At 48.2% G+C, this 19221-nt stretch overlaps 1 protein-coding gene across 1 annotated transcript in view; it reads right to left on the bottom strand.

Annotated features, from left to right (window-relative positions):
- Positions 1 to 8720: 8720 nt before the first annotated feature.
- cd63 (CD63 molecule) overlaps positions 8721 to 19221 on the bottom strand; it is a 47273-nt gene continuing 36772 nt past the window's right edge. The window contains exons 4-8 of the mRNA XM_033015753.1: positions 18914 to 18988; positions 18094 to 18186; positions 16080 to 16211; positions 13829 to 13912; positions 8721 to 10659 (exon numbers count right to left, since the gene is read on the bottom strand). Of these exons, the coding sequence (XP_032871644.1) occupies positions 10594 to 10659; positions 13829 to 13912; positions 16080 to 16211; positions 18094 to 18186; positions 18914 to 18988 (450 nt within the window). The 3' untranslated portion in view covers positions 8721 to 10593. The remainder of the gene's footprint in view (positions 10660 to 13828; positions 13913 to 16079; positions 16212 to 18093; positions 18187 to 18913; positions 18989 to 19221) is intronic.

The raw sequence follows: 19221 nt of genomic DNA, 5'->3' as shown, positions 1-19221 counted from the left end.
AAGGTGAGCAGCGTGCGGACTGCTTCTGCGGCGACCAACACGACCAGCCGGAAGCTGCAGAGTTGAACCGGAAGCTTCCGAGTGAAGCCGGAGTGGGACCGGGAGCCGGCTGCATGAGGCCGAAAGCTGAAGATGCAGGGTGAGCAGAATGCGAGCCCCCACCCCCCTGCCCCTACCCCTTTCCCCCTCCCGCCTACAACCTTTCCCCATGGACAGGGTGGGCCGAAGGGCCTGTTTCCATGCTGTATCTTTCAATCCATCAATCAATCCCACAGGCATGAGAAACAGAAAAATGCTTGTAAAACTCAACAGGTCAGGCAGCATTCATTGGTGGTGGGAGAAACAGTCTAAGGTTCGGGTTTGCAAGAAGAGTCGTGGACCTGAAACGTTGACTGTCTCTCTTTCCACAGATGCCTCTTGGCCTGCTGAGACCTTTTGTGTTTTAGTCTCGGATTGACAGCATCTGCGGCTTGGGGTGAATGATTACTGAACCGAGAGGCACTTTAACAGCCCGGCACGCCTGGGTTAATGCATGCGTGGTGCAAGTGGAGATTCAGCACCATTTTTACATCAGCATTTGATTTGATTTCCCTCTAATGTTTCCAGCTGATTACCTTTTAATTGAATGCTACTGAGAGTAAACAGATTACAACACATTGTAATTACCAGAACTCTCTAATTAGCAGTGAAATCCTTGCTCCTGTTTCTGCCGCGAGACAGGGCAGGGCTGATAGGATCACTTAAATGGCAATCGACATTTTCCTTTCGAGATGACGGGGTGAGGACGTGAGGCCTGCCATTTATGGTCTCCATGGTAACCTGGCCCTGGTTGCAACAGCAACAAGCTGTGAAGATTAATGAGGTGTGATCGCCATTTTATCCCTTACAGAATCAAATCTAATTTGGCTTCCTCATCGACGTGGGCACTCTTGGAAGGGGAAGTCAACTGACAAGGGACTTAGCAAAATGATCCATTTAAATTAGAGCCACTTCTGGCCCAGCAGCTCACTGACCCGAGAGCAGGCAACAAAATCATTCTCCCTTTGAGCTTGAGTGTGCTGTACTCAGGCGCACTCAGCACTAATCGTCCTGTGTTCAGCTGGTCATTTCTCACTGATAGACGACAATTTATCATGCCATTTTCACAAAATGTCCTTCTCCTTTCCTTCAAACAACTATGGATGCCCTGTGGCTAAGAGATCTGCTGTTTGCTGTGTCTCTGCATCAGGGCCCTCCCATAGCCCTCTCCGTCACCCTCCTCCCTGTGGCCCAGATCCTTCAACAGCGGGACAGGCAGCATCTCTGGAGAGAAGGAATGGGTGACGTTTTCGGGTCAAGACCCTTCTTCAGAAGAGACCATTCTCTTCGAGAAGAGCAGGGTCTCGACCCGAAACGTCACCCATTCCTTCTCTCCAGAGATACTGCCTGTCCCGCTGAGTTACTCCAGCATTTTGTGTCTATCTTCAGTTTAAACCAGCACCAGCAGTTCCTTCCCACGCATCTCTCTCTTTCAATCAGAACAGATATCTCTCTCCTCTCTGCCTCCCTCTCTCTTCCTGTCTGTCCCCCTCTTCCTCCACATCACAGGATTTCTCCATCACTCTCTCTCTGCCTCCATCAGGGATTCCTTCTCTCTGTCACTATCTCTCTCCCTCTCTCTACATGAGAGTACCTCTCTATCTTTCTCCCACTCTATTGAGCTCCCTCTCTCTGTTTCTACATCAGTGTGTATCTCTCCGTGCTTCTATCATTCTCTCAGTCTCTCTCTCTACAAGGCACCTCTCTCTCTACATCTGGACATTCTCTCTCTCATTTTCTGTACATCAGGACATCTCTCACTCTCTCTCTCACTTCCTCTGTGTGCTCTAGGACATTGTGCTCTCTCTACACCAGTGGAGAGGACACACATACTCAGTGGCTAGCGTTGCCCCGATGTTGGGCGTGAGGGACAAAGGCTCATGTGGGGCAGGAAGTGAGGTGAGCTCATTGCGAGATCTGGCATGCACAGCTGCACAGCACAGAGCAAGAGTCCACTGGCAGCTCTCTGATAAAGATCCAGGTTCAACCCCAAACAGCGGAGTTTGCATGTTACCCTGTGGCTGGGCGGTTTCGCCCAACATCCCAAAGACGTGCAGGTTTGTGACGGTCAATTGGCTTCAGTAAGAATTGTGTAAATTGTCCCGAGTGTGTGTAGGATAGAACTAGTGTACGGGGTGATCTAGTTGGCACGGACTTTGTGGGCCGAAGGGCCTGTTTCTCTATAGTCGAAAGTTTAAAAAAAAAATGTTATTCAGCAAGGTAGTTCGGAAGCTAAGAAGGTCTTTTCAATCCTAAACACTCAGAAGCCACAGGGAGCTATAAAACTGGAACTAAGAATCATCTTCTGCTTCTTCTTGCGTATGGCATACACAGCCTAAAGTTGGAAGACAACTTGTTCTATTTGATCTTATTTGATTGAGCACGCCGGGTTGATTGCATTCGTCGAAACAGGGCGGACCACGTGAAGGTTGCATACTCCCGCCCCTAAAATTCCTAACTAGGAATCAGAAGCCAGGCAAGACTGCCGGTGAATACATTTACTTGTCGAAGGACCTGTCTCCGCACTGCAATGCTCGATGTCTTTCTAGACCGCGTGGCCTTCAACAAGTTTGTTTGTGGTTTAACCCCTGAGCGAGGCCAATTGATATTATTAAACAAGCAGGAACTCGTACTTGATACTGTGTGTAGAGTTGCTATGTCCATGGAGATGGCTTGGAGCAAAGCCCAAGAGGTTTGTCCAAAGCAAGGTACTCACTCACTCACTAACTCAGCAACAGGTCCCAGTCACGGAGCGGTGGTGAGGTTGCGGTGGGAACTGCAGCATGGGGGTGAGAGGGGCAAGAACTGCCCCCAGAGATAACAACATCCATCCTCCACACCACATGGCAAACAGTAAAATGGTTGAACTCTCTGATAGAAGGGCACATGGTCGCACATAAAACCCAGCAGGTTGGTCAAAGCTACTCCAGTAATGAGGGTTCATTGCAGAAGATAAGCTTTTCACAGCAAAGCAGCTCAGAGAGAAAGTCAACATCACACTGAAGCCACCGACACGGCAGTTACATCAGCGACAATGTTACAAAGCAGAATCACTTTGCGAGCGTCACGGTGGCGCAGCAGTAGAGTTGCCGCCTCACAGCGCCAGAGTCCCGGGTTCCATCCTGACTGCGGGTGCTGTCTGTGTGTGTGGAGTTTGCACGTTCTCCCCGTGACCGCGTGGTTTTCCTCTCCCCGCATCCCAAGACGTGCGGGTTTGTAGGTTAATCGGCCCCTCTGTAAATGACCCCTAGTGTGCAGGGGAGTGGATGAGAAAGTGGGATAACACGGAACTATTGTATGAACGGGTGATCGGTGGTCGGCATGGACTCGGTGGGCCGAAGGGCCTGCCTCCACGCTGTATCACTGAAACAAAAACTAAAAACCTTCAGAACAAACGTTTGGTTAAACACCCAGTGCATCAACATGAGCCTCAATGCTCAGTCACAGGGAGAACGTGCAGACTCCACACAGGCAGCATCAGAGGTCAGGATGGAAGCCTGGTCCTCTCTACGGGCTGCACCAGTGTCACTGGCCCTGACCATGTCCTTGTTTCATCCTCGTCTGTGACAGTTCTGCCTGCCACTATCATTCCTCAGAGTTTTTTGTTTGGTTCAGCCAGATTCTGTTTTCCAGCTTCAGAGCTAAAAATGTCCATGGGTCAACAATCAAAGTCGCAAAGGTTATAATTACCCAAACGCCACCAAAGAGGAGTTCCTTTGCCACTTAAGAGCATTCGAGAAGCTGCTCTGTAATTTAGACCCACAGGATTGTTTAATAGCCATGATCTGTTTGCTTTAAGTTCCTGCACATTGGGCCTGCTCTAAATGCAGGACTAATCCAAAGTGTGGATGTGGAGAGGATGGTTCCACTAATCCAAGGTATACGTACCAATCCAATGCCTAGGTAAGGTTTTATAGGCATTGTCACAACAGATCCAAAATGTCGCCTGCTGAATAACTGTAGGCTTTTGAAGAATGTAAGGCCCGGATAGAGTGGATGTGGAGCGGATGTTTCCACTAGTGGGAGAGTCTAGGACCAGAGGTCACAGCCTCACAAGAAAAGGACGTATCTTTAGAGTGGGGATGGGGAGGAATTTCTTTAGTCAGAGGGTGGTGAATCTGTGGGATTCATTGCCACAGACGGCTGTGGAGGCCACAAGTCAGTGGGTATTGTTCAGGCAGAGATAGATAGATTCTTGATTAGTACGGGTGTCAGGGGTTTATGGGGAGAAGGCAGGAGAATGGGGTTAGGAGGGAGAGATAGATCAGCCATGATTGAATGGCGGAGTAGACTTGATTTGCCGAATGGCCTCATTCTGCTGCTAAAAAATGGCCTAAAAATGCTGTCAATTGGAAAAGCAAAAGAGAATTTGGTGAGCGAGTGAGATGGGGAATAGCCAGGCTGGCCATCAGCCATGGGTCTGACAAGCTTGCCCGCCCTGGCTATCATGATCGCTTAGTCGCTGACCAGATGTGTTCAACCTGTAACTCCTGCCCCTGGGGCAGTGCGACTCGGCTCACCGACACTGTAGAAGACTCTCGCATAGATGAAACCTCCATTTCTTCAAAGGGCTGGAGGCAAAAATCAATGGCTGATGGTCAAAGTGCTATCCGGCATCAGTCCTTGCCTTCCCCAGCCCTGCCGCGGAGCCAGGAAGACTCAAGGCACGGCATTGTCGGCAGCCGCTGACAACAGCCGCGATGGGACCTGCGACCATTCATTCCCTCCAGCTGGTCTTGACATTCCATTAGGTCCTGATTCGATAGTAATTGGTCGAGGACGGGCCGGGCAGCCGACTAAATCAAAGTGCGGCACGATGGCGCAGCGGTAGAGTTACTGTGTCACAGCGCCAGAGATCCGGGTGACTACGGGTGCTGTCTGTACGGAGTTTGCACGTTCTCCCCGTGACCTGCGTGGGTTTTCTCCGAGATCTTCCGTTTCCTCCCACACTCCAAAGACGTGCAGGTTTGTAGGTTAATTGGCTTGGTGTAAATGTAAAATTGTCCCTAGTGTGTGTAGGATAGTGTTAGTGTGTGGGGGGGGGGGGGGGGGGGGGGGGGGGGAAATCGCTGGTCGACGCAGAGTTGGGGGGGCAGAGAGCCTGTTTCCGCTCTGAATCTCTAAAGTAGCGGCCTGCGGGGGTGACCTCTGTCGGGCTTGTTGGGTCAGATGACCAAGGAGCCCAATAAAGTCACACAGTCACCGCCTGCCCACAGATCCTCGGACCTCCAGATATCAGTGATGCCGCCCTCCCCCATTGCCAACGGGCCTGTATATCTGTGACGCAAGAGGGCCTGATCTGTCACTCAGCTTGGGGACTCCAAATGCAGCGATTCTTTTGTTGTTTAACCAAGTTAAATGTATTGTTATTTACAATAGAACCGACACATCAAACTACAACACCCAGCACCCTAATACAAAACTGCCAAATATTCCTTACAACCCGACATCAAAGGACTATATTACAATCCATTATCCCCCCCCCCCCCCCGTGGTGCCCCAGAGTTCCTCCTTGGCGCCAGAGTTCCTCCTTGGCGCCAGTGGGAACCGCCTGTTCTTTTCCGCCTTTTGACTGGAACTCGAAAGAGGGAGCACATTACGCCAATTTTGGCCTCCCTTCACTGGCTCCCAGTGCACTTTCGAGTTCATTTCAAAATTATTTTATTTGTTTTTAAATCGTTGAATGGGCTCGCCCCGCCTTACCTCTCTGAGCTGCTCCACCTATATGCTCCTGCCCGGTGCCTCAGGTCAGCTGATCAGCTGCTCCTTGAGGTACCAAGGTCTAAGCGGAAGCTCAGAGGGGATAGAGCCTTTTCTGTTGCTGCTCCGGCACTCTGGAACACCTTGCCGTTGCACATCAGACAGGCCCCCTCACTGTCCATCTTCAAATCCTCCCTAAAAACACATTTTTATTCTTTGGCTTTCGACACTGGCTGAGGCATTGCTCCTGTTCTTAGTGCTTTTAATGTCTTTTAATTTTTAGTGTGTTTTTTATAGTCCTTCGTTTTACGGTTTTTAATGGTTTGTAATAGCTTTTTGTCCATGAGTTCTCATGTACAGCACTTTGTGGCAACTGCAGTTGTTTAAAGTGCTTTATAAATAAAGTTATTATTATTATTATTAAGGGACACCCGGCACGGACGTAACCCCGGATAAGGGGCAGGCAGTCAGCTCGAGATGGGCCCTCGTGATTTTTCATTGGCCTGGTATTCTGCATTGTTTCATATTGTATTCAACTTTTGTTTAAAAAAAAAAAAAATAGGAGCACATGGAACCCAAGGCAAGCTCGATCCAAAGGTGACTTGGCAACAGTCATAGAGTGATACAGCGTGGAAACAGGCCCTTCAACCCAACTTGCCAACATGTCCCAGCTACACTAGTCCCACCTGCCCGCGTTTGGTCCATATCCCTCCAAACCTGCCCTATCCATGTACCTGTCTAACTGTTTCTTAAACGTTGGGACAGTCCCAGCCTCAACTACCTCCTCTGGCAGCATGTTCCATACACCCACCACCCTCTGTGTGGAAAAGGTACCCCTCAGATTCCTATTAAACCTTTTCCCCTTCACCTTAAAACGATGTCCTCGACTTACCCTTCACCTTGGGGAATTTGACAGAAGTCTCCTCGTGGCGAACCCCGGAAACGATGGCACGATGCACTTAGTGACGTGCCGGGCTACCAATGCTGTCAACGTGTTGGATGACGACGGAAGCCAACAGCGAGCTATGCGCCGCCTGACACACGTGTGAATGAACCCTTCACCTTAAACCCATGTCCTCTGGTCCTCGACATACCTACATTTACCCAATCGAGTCACTCTCATGGTTTTATATATTGCAATAGTACCTGCCTGAGACTCTTGATGTTTGCGATGCACATTGGGTGTGGAGTTGGAGGTTAACATGTGCGGGTTTGTCAGCTAATTGCTCCCATGGCGTAGAAAGTAGATGCAAAAGCGGGATAACGGAGAACTAGCGTGACAAATGGAGGAGGCACGACTAACTATGACAGTTCCCGTGCTGTCTGACTATTTCCCTCTTGCTCCACTCATTTCACTCACTGCTGTGCATTGATGGAAGGTCCAAGTCCATTGACGTTGCCTGCCAAGGCCACTTCCCTACAGAGCACCCCATATGTTCTGGCTTCCATACAAAGACGTGCGGGTTTGTGGCTTAACTGGCCTCTATATTGCCCCCTAGTGTGTAGGGAGTGGATGCAAAAGTGGGATGACATAGAACTAGTGTGAACAGGTGATCAATGGCCAGCATTGACTCGGTTGGGCTGAAGGGCCTGTTTACACACTGTATCTTTAAACTAAGCTAAACCTTTGAGAGATTTAATTTAGTTTAAAGATAGAGCATGGAAAGAGGCCCTTCGGCCCACTGAGTCAATGCGAGTCACAAGACAGGAAGGAGAATCGATTTCATACTGGAGCAGAGGTGGAACCATTATTGAAAGCATTCAGTTAGAGTCCACTTGCCTTTCAAAGACCAGTACCAGTCACAGGCTGTTACATCTACACATTATGCCCACACTTCCTGCTTGATGAGAAAGGGATCGATTGGTGACTGTATTGATAGCATTGTTGACACAAAGCATTCAATCAAGTGCCACGAGATGCCTGGCATTCACCTGGTGCTTGGCCAATATTTGTTCTTCCTCCAACCAGTTAGCTTAGAGCCAGTTATTTCATTCACTGCAAGATTAGGCAGCGGCACAGCTTTACAGCGCCAGGTTCAATCCTAACTACGCGTGCTGTCTGTGGGGAGTTTGCACGTTCTCCCCGTGACCACGCGGGTTTTCTCCGGGATCTCCGGTTTCCTCCCACACTCCAAGGACGAGGTTAATTGGCTTTTGCAGGATGGAACTAGTGTGTGGGTGAATGCTGGGCAGTGCAGACTCAGTGGGCCAGAGGCAGACAGAGCGGAGGTGTTCTGTGAAAGTGTCACCTTTTATTGCTCTTTGATGTAAAGTTTACAATTCCCCAGACTCTCTGGTGGGGTTCAAACTCTTATCAATATCCCAATGTTCACTGCAAGTCACCACGTGAACAGTGCAATGGGCAGAGGGTTTCAATGAAACGGGACATTACAGACATGGTGTACAACCTAGAAAACCTTTATTTTGCCACATACAGAACATCAAAAGTCTCAACACTTGAATATACAGGGAGCCATATTGTAAATAGCATGCGATCACGTTTCCATGCCAACAGACTGGAAAAAAAACCCCATTAAACTTAGAATTCTACCCAAGGGTTCCTAACCCTCTCTAATTTAGTGGTCAGAAAGCTGGAGCGCAGTAGTTGCTTGCAGGCATTGTTCTGGGGTTTGGGGGAGGGGGGGGGGGGGGGGGGGGGTGGGGGCACTTCACCCATGGTCCTGCAGGAGGTGAGCATTGACTTGAAGTTAGGACGTGGGGCCTTTCAATCTTTTTTTCTTGATTTGGGGGGGGGGGGGGGGGGGGGGGGGGGGGGGATGTACAACTTTAATTCCAGACTAAGCCTCCGCAAATGAAGTGGCAGGCCCCGTTATTCCCACAATATATTATTAAAAAAACATTTCCTCCACATATCCAGTGGAGACAGCAAAGACCCCATTGCAGTAGCCCAACCAAAAGCCTGGTTCCAAGAAACAAAGCAATTTTTTTGTTTTAATGTCCTGGCCTGCCTTCCAAAATCACCTTTGACAAAAATTCAATTGTTGTTTGAGCAAGTTCAGGTGACGATGGAACAAGGAGGTAAAGGAGATAGACATAAAATGTTGGAGTAACTCAGCGGGACAGCGGGCATCTCTGGAGAGAATAAATGGGCGACGTTTCCGGTCAGACTGAAGGGTCTCGACCTGAAACATCACCTATTCCTTCTCTCCAGAGATGCTGCCTGACCCGCTCAGGCACTCCAGCTTTGTGGGTCTATCTTTGATTTAAACCAGCATCTGCCGTTTCTTCCTACACAATGATAAAATAAAGGTTACTCTTGATTTCGCCATGGTGGTTAGTGTCGGTTTACACATCATATTGTGGACCAGCACAAGGAGGAAGACAGTGTCAGTTCAGCAAGGTAAAGTAGTCCTGGGTACTGGAGACATAGCAAGGACAAAGTGCTGGAGTTACTCAGCAAGCCAGGCAGCATCTCTGGAGAACAAGGATAGGTGATGTTTTGGGCAGGACCCTTCGTCAGGCTAAAGAAGGCCCCCAACTTGAAATGTCACCTGCCCATGTTCTCCAGAGATGCTGCCCGACCTCCAGAGTTACTCCAGCACTTTGTGTCCTTCAAGGTAAACCAGGAGCTGCATTTCCCAGTTTCACCTGCTGGAGGTATACTTGGCTAAAAATGGCCGGTTACCCACAGGTAACAAGGCCAAAGGGTCCAAGAACATAAAAGGCGTTTGACGCTGACATTTTAAAACTCATTATTTGTTTTGGTAGTGGACAAGTCAAATCAAACAGGACACTCGCATAGACTCTGAAAGGAAAGAAAGGGTTTTCCCTGAAGAAAAATGTGATCAAGTGGAACTGTAATCCAGCCCCAATGAGCAGGGGGCACAGGTTGATGGCTGGGCAAAGAGCACTTTTGAAATAAAAGCAGAATTGCAGATCATCCTTGGCAAGAGAAAGAAAATGGCTGCTGGTGATCAACACCCTCTCCATTGGGAGTCATCTAGTTGCTTGAAGCTGCAAGGTTAAGTGGGCAGGGTGTGTGGTTAAAAGCCATTAACCCTCTCTTAAAATAAAACCTTTTCATTCCCATCCCCCTTCCCAACCCTTCTCCCCTTTGAGAGAAGGGTGAAGTGAGCAAGGAATGCATTTTCTAGGGGAAGGCAAGCAGTGGGCCTTGCAGCTTAACGTGATGTAGCCTCTCGATGAAACACACACTTGGGAGTGTTCCCCGACTGAGGTTGGTGAGCAACAGAAGAGCCTGCTGGCAAACTGACTGATCAGAAGGCTCCTCTTGAAATGTGGGAGAACGATGTGGAATTCTCTGCCACAGAAGGCAGTGGAGGCCAATTCACCGGATGTTTTCAAGAGAGTGTTAGATTTAGCTCTTGGGGCTAAGGGAATCAAGGGATATGGAGAGAAGGCAGGAACGGGAGTACTGATTGTGGACGATCAGCCATGATCATATTGAATGGCGGTGCAGGCTCGAAGGGCCGAATGGCCTACTCCTGCACCCATTGTCTATGTTTCCCAGCCCATTTTGAGTAGCGAACAGCATCCGAATGAAGCACCCTAATGACAATGCTGCTTTAAAAATCCTATTGACATGCTGGACATGTAGTCTTCTGGAGATAAGCTTGGAAAAAGGGGGGGGGGGGGGGGGGGTAGAAAACGAGCAACATGAGCTGGGTCACCTAGGTTACATTATAGTGCTCATATTTTTTTTTTAAATGTCAAAGTTAATGAAGAAAGGCACAGACATTCATTTTCTTTTAACCAAAGAATAGTGTGATCACGCTCACAGCTGTGGCAAAAAAATACAAAGTATCCAATGAACATTGGCGGTCGAGGTGAAGATTACATGACTTCATAGCCACTTTTAATGCCCTTCATCAGAATGCAAGCAAAGACAATCCCAAGGATCTGAAAGGAGAAGACAAAAGGCTGTTAAAAAGTGGCATTACGCTAACATTTTAGTAACTGGCAATGTAGCCAATTGTTTGAGGGACTGCAACATACATTTGGCAGGAGAACATCTCTCAATGGTGTTTAAGAAGGAACTGCAGATGCTGGAAAATCGAAGGTACACAAAAAAGCTGGAGAAACTCAGCGGGTGCAGCAGCATCTATGGAGCGAAGGAAATAGGCAACGTTTCGGGCCGAAACCCGGAAGGGTTTCGTCCCGAAACGTTGCCTATTTCCTTCAGGGTTTCGTCCCAAAACGTTGCCTGTTTCCTTCAGGGTTTCGTCCCGAAACGTTGCCTGTTTCCTTCGCTCCATAGATGCTGCTGCACCTGCTGAGTTTCTCCAGCTTTTTTGTGCATCTCTCAATGGTAGATTAGACATAGAAACAATAGACAATAGGTGCAGGAGGAGGCCATTCGGCCCTTTCAAGCCAGCACCACCATTCAACATGATCATGGCACCCCGTTCCTTCTTTCTCCCCATATCCCTTGATTCCGTTAGCCCTAAGAGCTAATTCGAACTCTCTCTTGAAAACATCCATTGACTTGGCCTCCACTGCCTTCTGTGGCAGAGAATTCCACAGATTCACAACTCTGGGTGAAAACGTTTTTCCCCCCCATCTCAGTCTTAAATGGCCGACCCCTTATTCTTAACTCACTTATGTTTTTATTCATACCAAGATGCTAGCAGTCTCCTTGGTCAAAATTACTCTCAATGTGACAATGGACCAAAAGGTTACCAAGACAGTTCAATGATTAGACACGATTGAACCTGTAACATCTAGCACCAAGGAAGACAAGGGCAGTGCATGCCAACCCACTATCTGCACATCACTAGTCACATTCATACCAGTCCAACTGGAGGTACCTTTGCCAACAGCAGGCAATAATTGCTGGTCTCCACGGGCAATAATTGCTGGTCTCGACCACAATGCACACATCCTGAGACTGCTTTAGGACACTGCTCTCCAACATAGCCAGTGCTACACTTAATACAAGGTGTACTGTCCACTTCAGAATCCTCACATCTTGCCAACACAAGTCTTACATAATTCTTTAGGCAGTAAAATCATCTATAATGGGTACAAATGAACTAGGTGACTTACAACCCATCAGTTTGAATATTGGCTTCTCCAACTTCACGTAACCCTTGCATCCCCTCTCCACCCTAGTCCTAGTCGTCGTACTAGTTTCACTGTCGTCCTGCTGAGTTTCACTGTCTGTGTAACTCATTATCACCGTCCACACAGCCAACAATAGAGCATTGTGGGCTCCACCTTTCCTTGATCATTGTTACCGGTTGCATATCTTTCATTCATTGTTCTATGTATCTCTCGTTTCCCTCTCCCCGGACTCTCAGTCTGAAGAAGGGTCTCGACCCGAAACGTCACCTATTCCTTTTCTCCAGAGATGCTGCCTGACCCGCTGAGTTACTCCAGCATTTTGTGTCTATTCTCTGGTGACTAACCAACATGGAAATTGTGAAATTAGTTGGAAGGAACTGCAGATGTTGGTTTAAACCAAAGATAGACACAAAATGGAGTAACTCAGCATCTCTGGCGAGAAGGTGTTCAAGAAGGAACTGCAGATGCTGGAAAATCGAAGGTACACAAAAATGCTGGAGAAACTCAGCGGGTGCAGCAGCATCTATGGAGCGAAGGAAATAGGCAACGTTTCGGGCCAAAACCCTTCTTCAGACTGATAGGGGGTGGCGGGGAGAAGGAAGGAAAAAGGAGGAGGAGCCTGAGGGCTGGGGGATGGGAGGAGGTGCTCGAGGGCTAAGGAAGGGGAGGAGACAGCAAGGGCTAACAAAATTGGGAGAATTCAATGTTCATGCCCGCCGGATGCAGGCTCCCCGGTACATAGAACATTCCTTTTCTCTGGAGAGAAGGAATGGGTGACGTTTCAGGTCGAGACCCCCCTTGGGACGACAGATGGCACAATGGGCTAAGTGTTCGGCTGGCAACCGGAAGGTAGCCGGTTCGAATCCCGCTTGGAGTGCATACTGTCGTTGTGTCCTTGGGCAAGACACTTCACCCACCTTTGCCTGTGTGTGAATGTGTGTGAATGTGTGTGAGTGATTGGTGGTGGTCGGAGGGGCCGTAGGCGCAGATTGGCAGCCACGCTTCCATCAGTCTGCCCCAGGGCAGCTGTGGCTACAGAAGTAGCTTATCACCACCGAGTGTGACTGAGGAGTGAATGAATAATGCGATGTAAAGCGCCTTGAGTATTAGAAAGGCGCTATATAAATCCCATCCATTATTATTATTATTCAGTGAAATTAGGGTATAGTCAACAGGAGAGCAAGATCTCTTTCATTCTAATACTGGTGGTAATATTAACTGGTCTATAATTGAGTAGATACCCTCCTGAAGCTTTTGACAATTACAACACAGTTAGTGTTGAACACATCAGGCAATGAACCTTGCAGTCCATCCAACTCATTGGGACCCTCTTTGCAAGAGTCGAACTGCCCCCCCACTGCACTGGTAACATTAATGCTTTTCATTTACATAAACAGGATGCAAGATCCACAATTTGTATTCACAGAAACAGGAGGCACCCTCCCGGTTAGCTGCCCGGTGTGGTTTTCAATTCCATCACCGACCACAAACTTTTTTGTTTGAAGCATGCTGCCGTCTGCCTTCCCTGCCTCACCAGATGATCTCTCAACTCAGGCCAGGAGGAGGACTTCATCTTGGTCCAGAATCTTGCCGCCTTTCTACCTACGCCGAACAGACTTGTGTCCTAAACCTCAAATACAACTAAATTTGGCTTCAACTATTGAGGCTACACAATCCAAATGTTAAGAGGCAGGGCTTCCTCGATCGGTTTGTGAAGGTGTCTATCCATTGCCAGATAGGGTTACACAGACTTGCCCAAGAGGAAGTCCTTCCCAATGCTCAGATCAGTGCCCTAACAGGCAGGCTAGAGGGAGTCAAACACTCCGTTTCCCTTGGCCAGATCTGTTCAGGCCAAGGCAACATGCAGAAAGAGGCCCAGCAACAGGCAAAGGGTTCATTCACTGCCTGAAAAGAGACACTGCTGGTGGAAAACAACACTTTAGTGCACGCTGTCAAAGTTGACATCTCTAGTGGTCACTTTGGCCATCGCATGGGCGAATCTTACCTGGAATATGGCAATCCCAAGAGCCACACCAGCCACAATCACAATGTTGTTTTTCAGCCATTCTTTGATCAGCGCCACACAACCCTATATTTAAGAAGATAAAAAAAGCTTAGCAACAGACACAGAGGCAACAAAGAATGAAGCAGCAAATCATGAGACTCGCGTATCGGACCCTGTATGTGGGGGGGCTTCAGGATGTCCCAGACATCTTGGTTCAAAGGTCAGGCACGCTGCATATGCTGGAGAAGCTCAGCAACAGGGAAATAAAACTGGTTCTGTTGGGGCCTACAGACAAAGGGATGCCCACTCTGCAAAAACATCACCCCTCCTCCCCCCCAATCTCCTAGTTTTCACCATCACGAAAGAGCATGTCCATCGAGGGCCTACAACTCGCTCGGCCTGAACCTTGCAGGATGGTATTCCTTGGCCACTCCTGGACATCACAACAACATGCCCAAACATTAGGGAGGCCTGAGACTAGGCCTAGTCCGCGCCGTTGTGACATGGGCGGGCATGCTCCCTTTCTCCAAAAAGTACAAGGATAATGAAGCCATTGTTTTTTCAAAGACAACCCAAGATCTTCAGTCACTTCTTTACATTTCAACTTAAACATCCCCAAAATGACCTGGTGGGCTAGAAACTCATTCTCTGCATCAGTGTGGCATTCCCATTCACGACTACAGGAGTTACATAAAAACATAGAACCACAGAAAATAGGTGCAGGAGTAGGCCATTCGGCCCTTCGAGCCTGCACCGCCATTCGATATGATCATGGCTGATCATCCAACTCAGTATCCCATCCCTGCCTTCATTCCATACCCCCTGATCCCTTTAGCCACAAGGGCCACATCTAACTCCCTCTTAAATATAGCCAATGAACTGTGGCCTCAACTACCTTCTGTGGCAGAGAATTCCACAGATTCACCACTCTGTGTGAAAAATGATTTTCTCATCTCGGTCCTAAAAGACTTCCCTCTTATCCTTAAACTGTGACCCCTAGTTCTGGACTTCCCCAACATCGGGAACAATCTTCCTGCATCTAGCCTGTCCAACCCCTTAAGAATTTTGTAAGTTGTGACTTCCACCATGACCCACGAGTGCACGGGTTCAAATGCAGCCAGAAGGTGCACTGACTGAATCTGCAACACCACATGTACAGGGTGTACAGACACTCCAAGGACGTACAGGTTTGCAGGCCAATTGGCTTGGTATCATTGGAAGTTGTCCCCAGTGCGTGTAGGGTAGTGTTGTCATGCTGGTCGGCGCGGTCTCGGTGGGCCGAAGGGCCTGTTTCCGCGCTGTATCACCAAACTAAACATCACCCCCTCACAACCACGCCACTCCCTCAAACTTTCCAAGCGGGCCAGATGAGAGATGGGGAAAGCAACAACAAAGAGAGATTCTTAAGGGGTTGGACAGGCTAGATGCAGGAAGATTATTCCCGATGTTGGGGGAAGTCCAGAACTAGGGGTCACAGCTTAAGGATAAGAGGGAAGTCTTTTAGGACCGAGATGAGAACGTCATTTTTTACACAGAGAGTGGTGAATCTGTGGAATTCTCTGCCACAGAAGGTAGTTGAGGCCACACAGTTCATTGGCTATATTTATGAGGGATTTAGATGTGGCCCTTGTGGCTAAAGGGATCAGGGGGTATGGAGAGAAGGCAGGGATGGGATACTGAGTTGGATGATCAGCCATGATCATATCGAATGGCGAATGGTGCAGGCTCGAAGTGCCGAATGGCCTCTACTCCTGCACCTATTGTCTATGTTTCTATTCCACCACCATCTCCTCTCGCCGCGTGAAGCTGCAAGCTAGAGACCAGGGGGGGGGGGGGGGTTCCTAGCCCTCAGAAGTGTGTGGCATAATAATAATAATGGATGGGATTTATATAGCGCCTTTCTAATACTCAAGGCGCTTTACATCGCATTATTCATTCACTCCTCAGTCACACTCGGTGGTGGTAAGCTACTTCTGTAGCCACAGCTGCCCTGGGGCAGACTGACGGAAGCGTGGCTGCCAATCTGCGCCTACGGCCCCTCCGACCACCACCAATCACTCACACACATTCACACACAGGCAAAGGTGGGTGAAGTGTCTTGCCCAAGGACTCAACGACAGTATGCACTCCAAGCGGGATTCGAACCGGCTACCTTCCGGTCGCCAGCCGAACACTTCGCCCATTGTGCCATCTGTCGTCCCAATCCCATCCTCATGTTTAATAGTGCGAGAGAGGATGAACCATCACCCACCTGTTGATATATGGCAGCGGCAGTCGTGACGCGGCCACAGTTGTGCGTGAAATTCTTGCAGCAAGAATCCGGCACCCTGCCGGGCATTTGAGCGAACCAATCAGCATAACCGGCAGCACCACAGCATTTGAACTGGAAAAAAAGGGACAGAAAGATTGAAGTTAACAGGTTATACACACACACACATCACAATGACAAACAAGGACACGTGGACTCATCTCGTTAACAAGAGCTCACTGGGATCAGAGGCTCAAGATTATTAGATCGAACCATTGGGTTAGCAAATATCATTTGAATTACTAGATGGACGCTGCGAGGCAGCAGCTCTACCCGCTGCACCACTGGTGCTGCAATTAAGGAGGATGAATGCAAGGGGAAAGTGCAAGGGCAAGGGGTAGCAAGACCCTTAACAGCATTGACCATTGAACAACCTTGCAGCAGGCAGTGAAGAAAGCGAATGGTATGTTAGCTTTCATAGCAAAAGGATTTGAGTATAGGAGCAGGGAGGTTCTACTGCAGTTGTACAGGGTCTTGGTGAGACCACACCTGGAGTATTGCGTACAGTTTTGGTCTCCAAATCTGAGGAAGGACATTATAGCCATAGAGGGAGTGCAGAGAAGGTTCACCAGACTGATTCCTGGGATGTCAGGACTTTCATATGAAGAAAGACTGGATAGACTTGGCTTATACTCGCTAGAATTTACGAGATTGAGAGGGGATCTTATAGAAACGTACAAAATTCTTATGGGGTTGGACAGGCTAGATGCAGGAAGATTGTTCCCGATGTTGGGGAAGTCCAGGACAAGGGGTCACAGCTTAAGGATAAGGGGGAAATCCTTTAGGACCGAGATGAGAAGAAACTTTTTCACACAGAGAGTGGTGAATCTCTGGAACTCTCTGCCACAGACGGTAGTTGAGGCCAGTTCATTGGCTATATTTAAGAGGGAGTTAGATGTGGCCCTTGTGGCTAAAGGGATCAGGGGGTATGGAGAGAAGGCAGGTACGGGATACTGAGTTGGATGATCAGCCATGATCATATTGAATGACAGTGCCAGCTCGAAGGGCCGAATGGCCTACTATTTTTGTATGTTTCTATGCATGGTATTAACCAGGGCATGGAGCACAAGAGTCAGAAGGTCATGTTGCAGCTTTGGCAAGGCCGTGGTTGGAGTATTGCGTGCAGTTCTGGCTGTCCCATAACAGGCCTTGGAGAGGCGGCAGAAGTTTACCATTGAATCAAAGGGTATTTGTGAGAAGTAAAAGTTGGACAAACGTGGATTATTTTCTCTGGTACTTGGGAGGCCAAGGGAATCCTTTCAAAGACTCTAGTTAAAGGCATTGTGGATCGAAGGGCCTGTTCCTCCACTGCACAGTTCTATGTAGGAAGGAACTGCAGACGCTGGCTTAGACCGAAGATAGACACAAAATGCTGGAGTAACTCAGCAGGACAGGCAGCATCTCTGGAGAGAAGGAATGGGTGACGTTTCGGGTCGAGACCAGTCTCTTCTCTTCGGAAGGAAAGGGTCTCTTTTGAAGACGAGTCTCGACCCAAAACGTCACCCATTCCTTCTCTCCAGAGATGCTGCCTGTCCTGCTTTTTGTATCTTTCTTCGGTTTTGTGTTCTTTGCCCAGGCCCCAAGGAGAACAATAATACAAATAGTAGCTTAAAGTATTACAGCAAGCGCTCACTTCCAGTCAGTCCTCACTCCAAGTCAGTATTCATTCACGATTAAATTACCAAGAGCCGACCGAAGATTTTACAGTGGTTGCCTGGAGTGGTTGCCTGATGTTACAGTGGTTCCAATGGGGGGGGGGGGGGGGGGGTAGAGGGAGAAGAGAGAGTAGGGGTGAAGAGAGCACAGACTATGATACCACTTGCACAAAGACCACTCTGTTCAAGTATGGTCATTCCTTGTCCGCTAATTTTAAAAAAGAATCTCTGCTTCAAATGTTTCACCATTGACCCTGCATAATGAAAGTGGCAGTCAATAGGCTCCTCTCAGGTCCACTCACCTTTTTCTGCAAGTTGTCAATGTTGACAGCATTCGCTGACTGGTTGTAGTTGGTCATGGTTTCATTAAATGTCTTCTCAAAGGCATCTCGAATCTGTCAGGGTACAGACAAGAACAATACTTGAAACATCAAAGTTTAGCCGTCAGTCCGACATCACACACCGGCCAATTCTCAGGCAGTGGAGCTGGACACCACAATGAGAGCCTGATGCTCACTGGCCAACAACCTTGTGTTTTGTGCTGCCGTTACTCAAGATGGCAGAAGTAGAGGCAGTGACAAACCTCGCTGCTCAGTGAGGAGTCGGGTGGACAGGCTGTTTCTGGCACGCTTGCCCCTTCATTGGGAAGTGATTTGTTTAGTTAGAGATACAGTTTAGAGACACAGCATGGAAACAGGCCCTTTGGCCCACCGGGTCCTTACCGACCAGCGATCCCCGCATGCTAACACTATGGTGCTGGTTTGCAAAAGATTCCCAACCCAAAACATCACCTATCCATGTTCTCCAGAGACGTTGCTTATCCTGTTGAGTTACTCCAGAACCCCCCTCTTGCTGTAGTCAGGGCCTGAGCTGCCAAAGTAGTTCCATCAACCCTAGTTTTTGATTTTCTTCCACTCCATTTTGATTTTAGAATGCTCAAAATCATTGAAATATAGCAAAGGTTCTTACAAAAAGTGGAGGAAGTTCCTTTCAATCCTCCCACCTTGTTTACCAAAGCATTATCCCATACAATACAAAAAAACACCTACTGAGTCAAGATAACATTAAAAGGTATCCACACACATGCAGCGTTGCCCAGAGATGGAAGAATACACTACTCACTTCATCCTTGAAAACGTAACCAGCAATAGCAGCAGCAATCTCCACAAGAAAGATGAGAACAAGAAGAATTGTAAACTAGGAGAGAAAATAAAACGCTCATTTCAACAGGTTGGAGACCAGCTTCTTAATATCACAACTTCAGCTGAGAGGGAAGTACAATTACTAGATAATGTTCCCTTCAAGAAATTTACTTAAAAAAAAAAAACCAGAAGACTTCATGCCCAAATCAGAAGGCATTCGATGTTGTTGTTCACCATTATTATTATTATTATTATTTTATTTTTTATTTTTTTAAGTTTATTTATTTT

The sequence above is a fragment of the Amblyraja radiata genome, chromosome 46 (assembly GCF_010909765.2).
Source record: "Amblyraja radiata isolate CabotCenter1 chromosome 46, sAmbRad1.1.pri, whole genome shotgun sequence".
NCBI classification, from domain to species: Eukaryota; Metazoa; Chordata; class Chondrichthyes; order Rajiformes; family Rajidae; genus Amblyraja; species Amblyraja radiata.
This window is presented reverse-complemented; position numbering and strand designations above follow the sequence as displayed.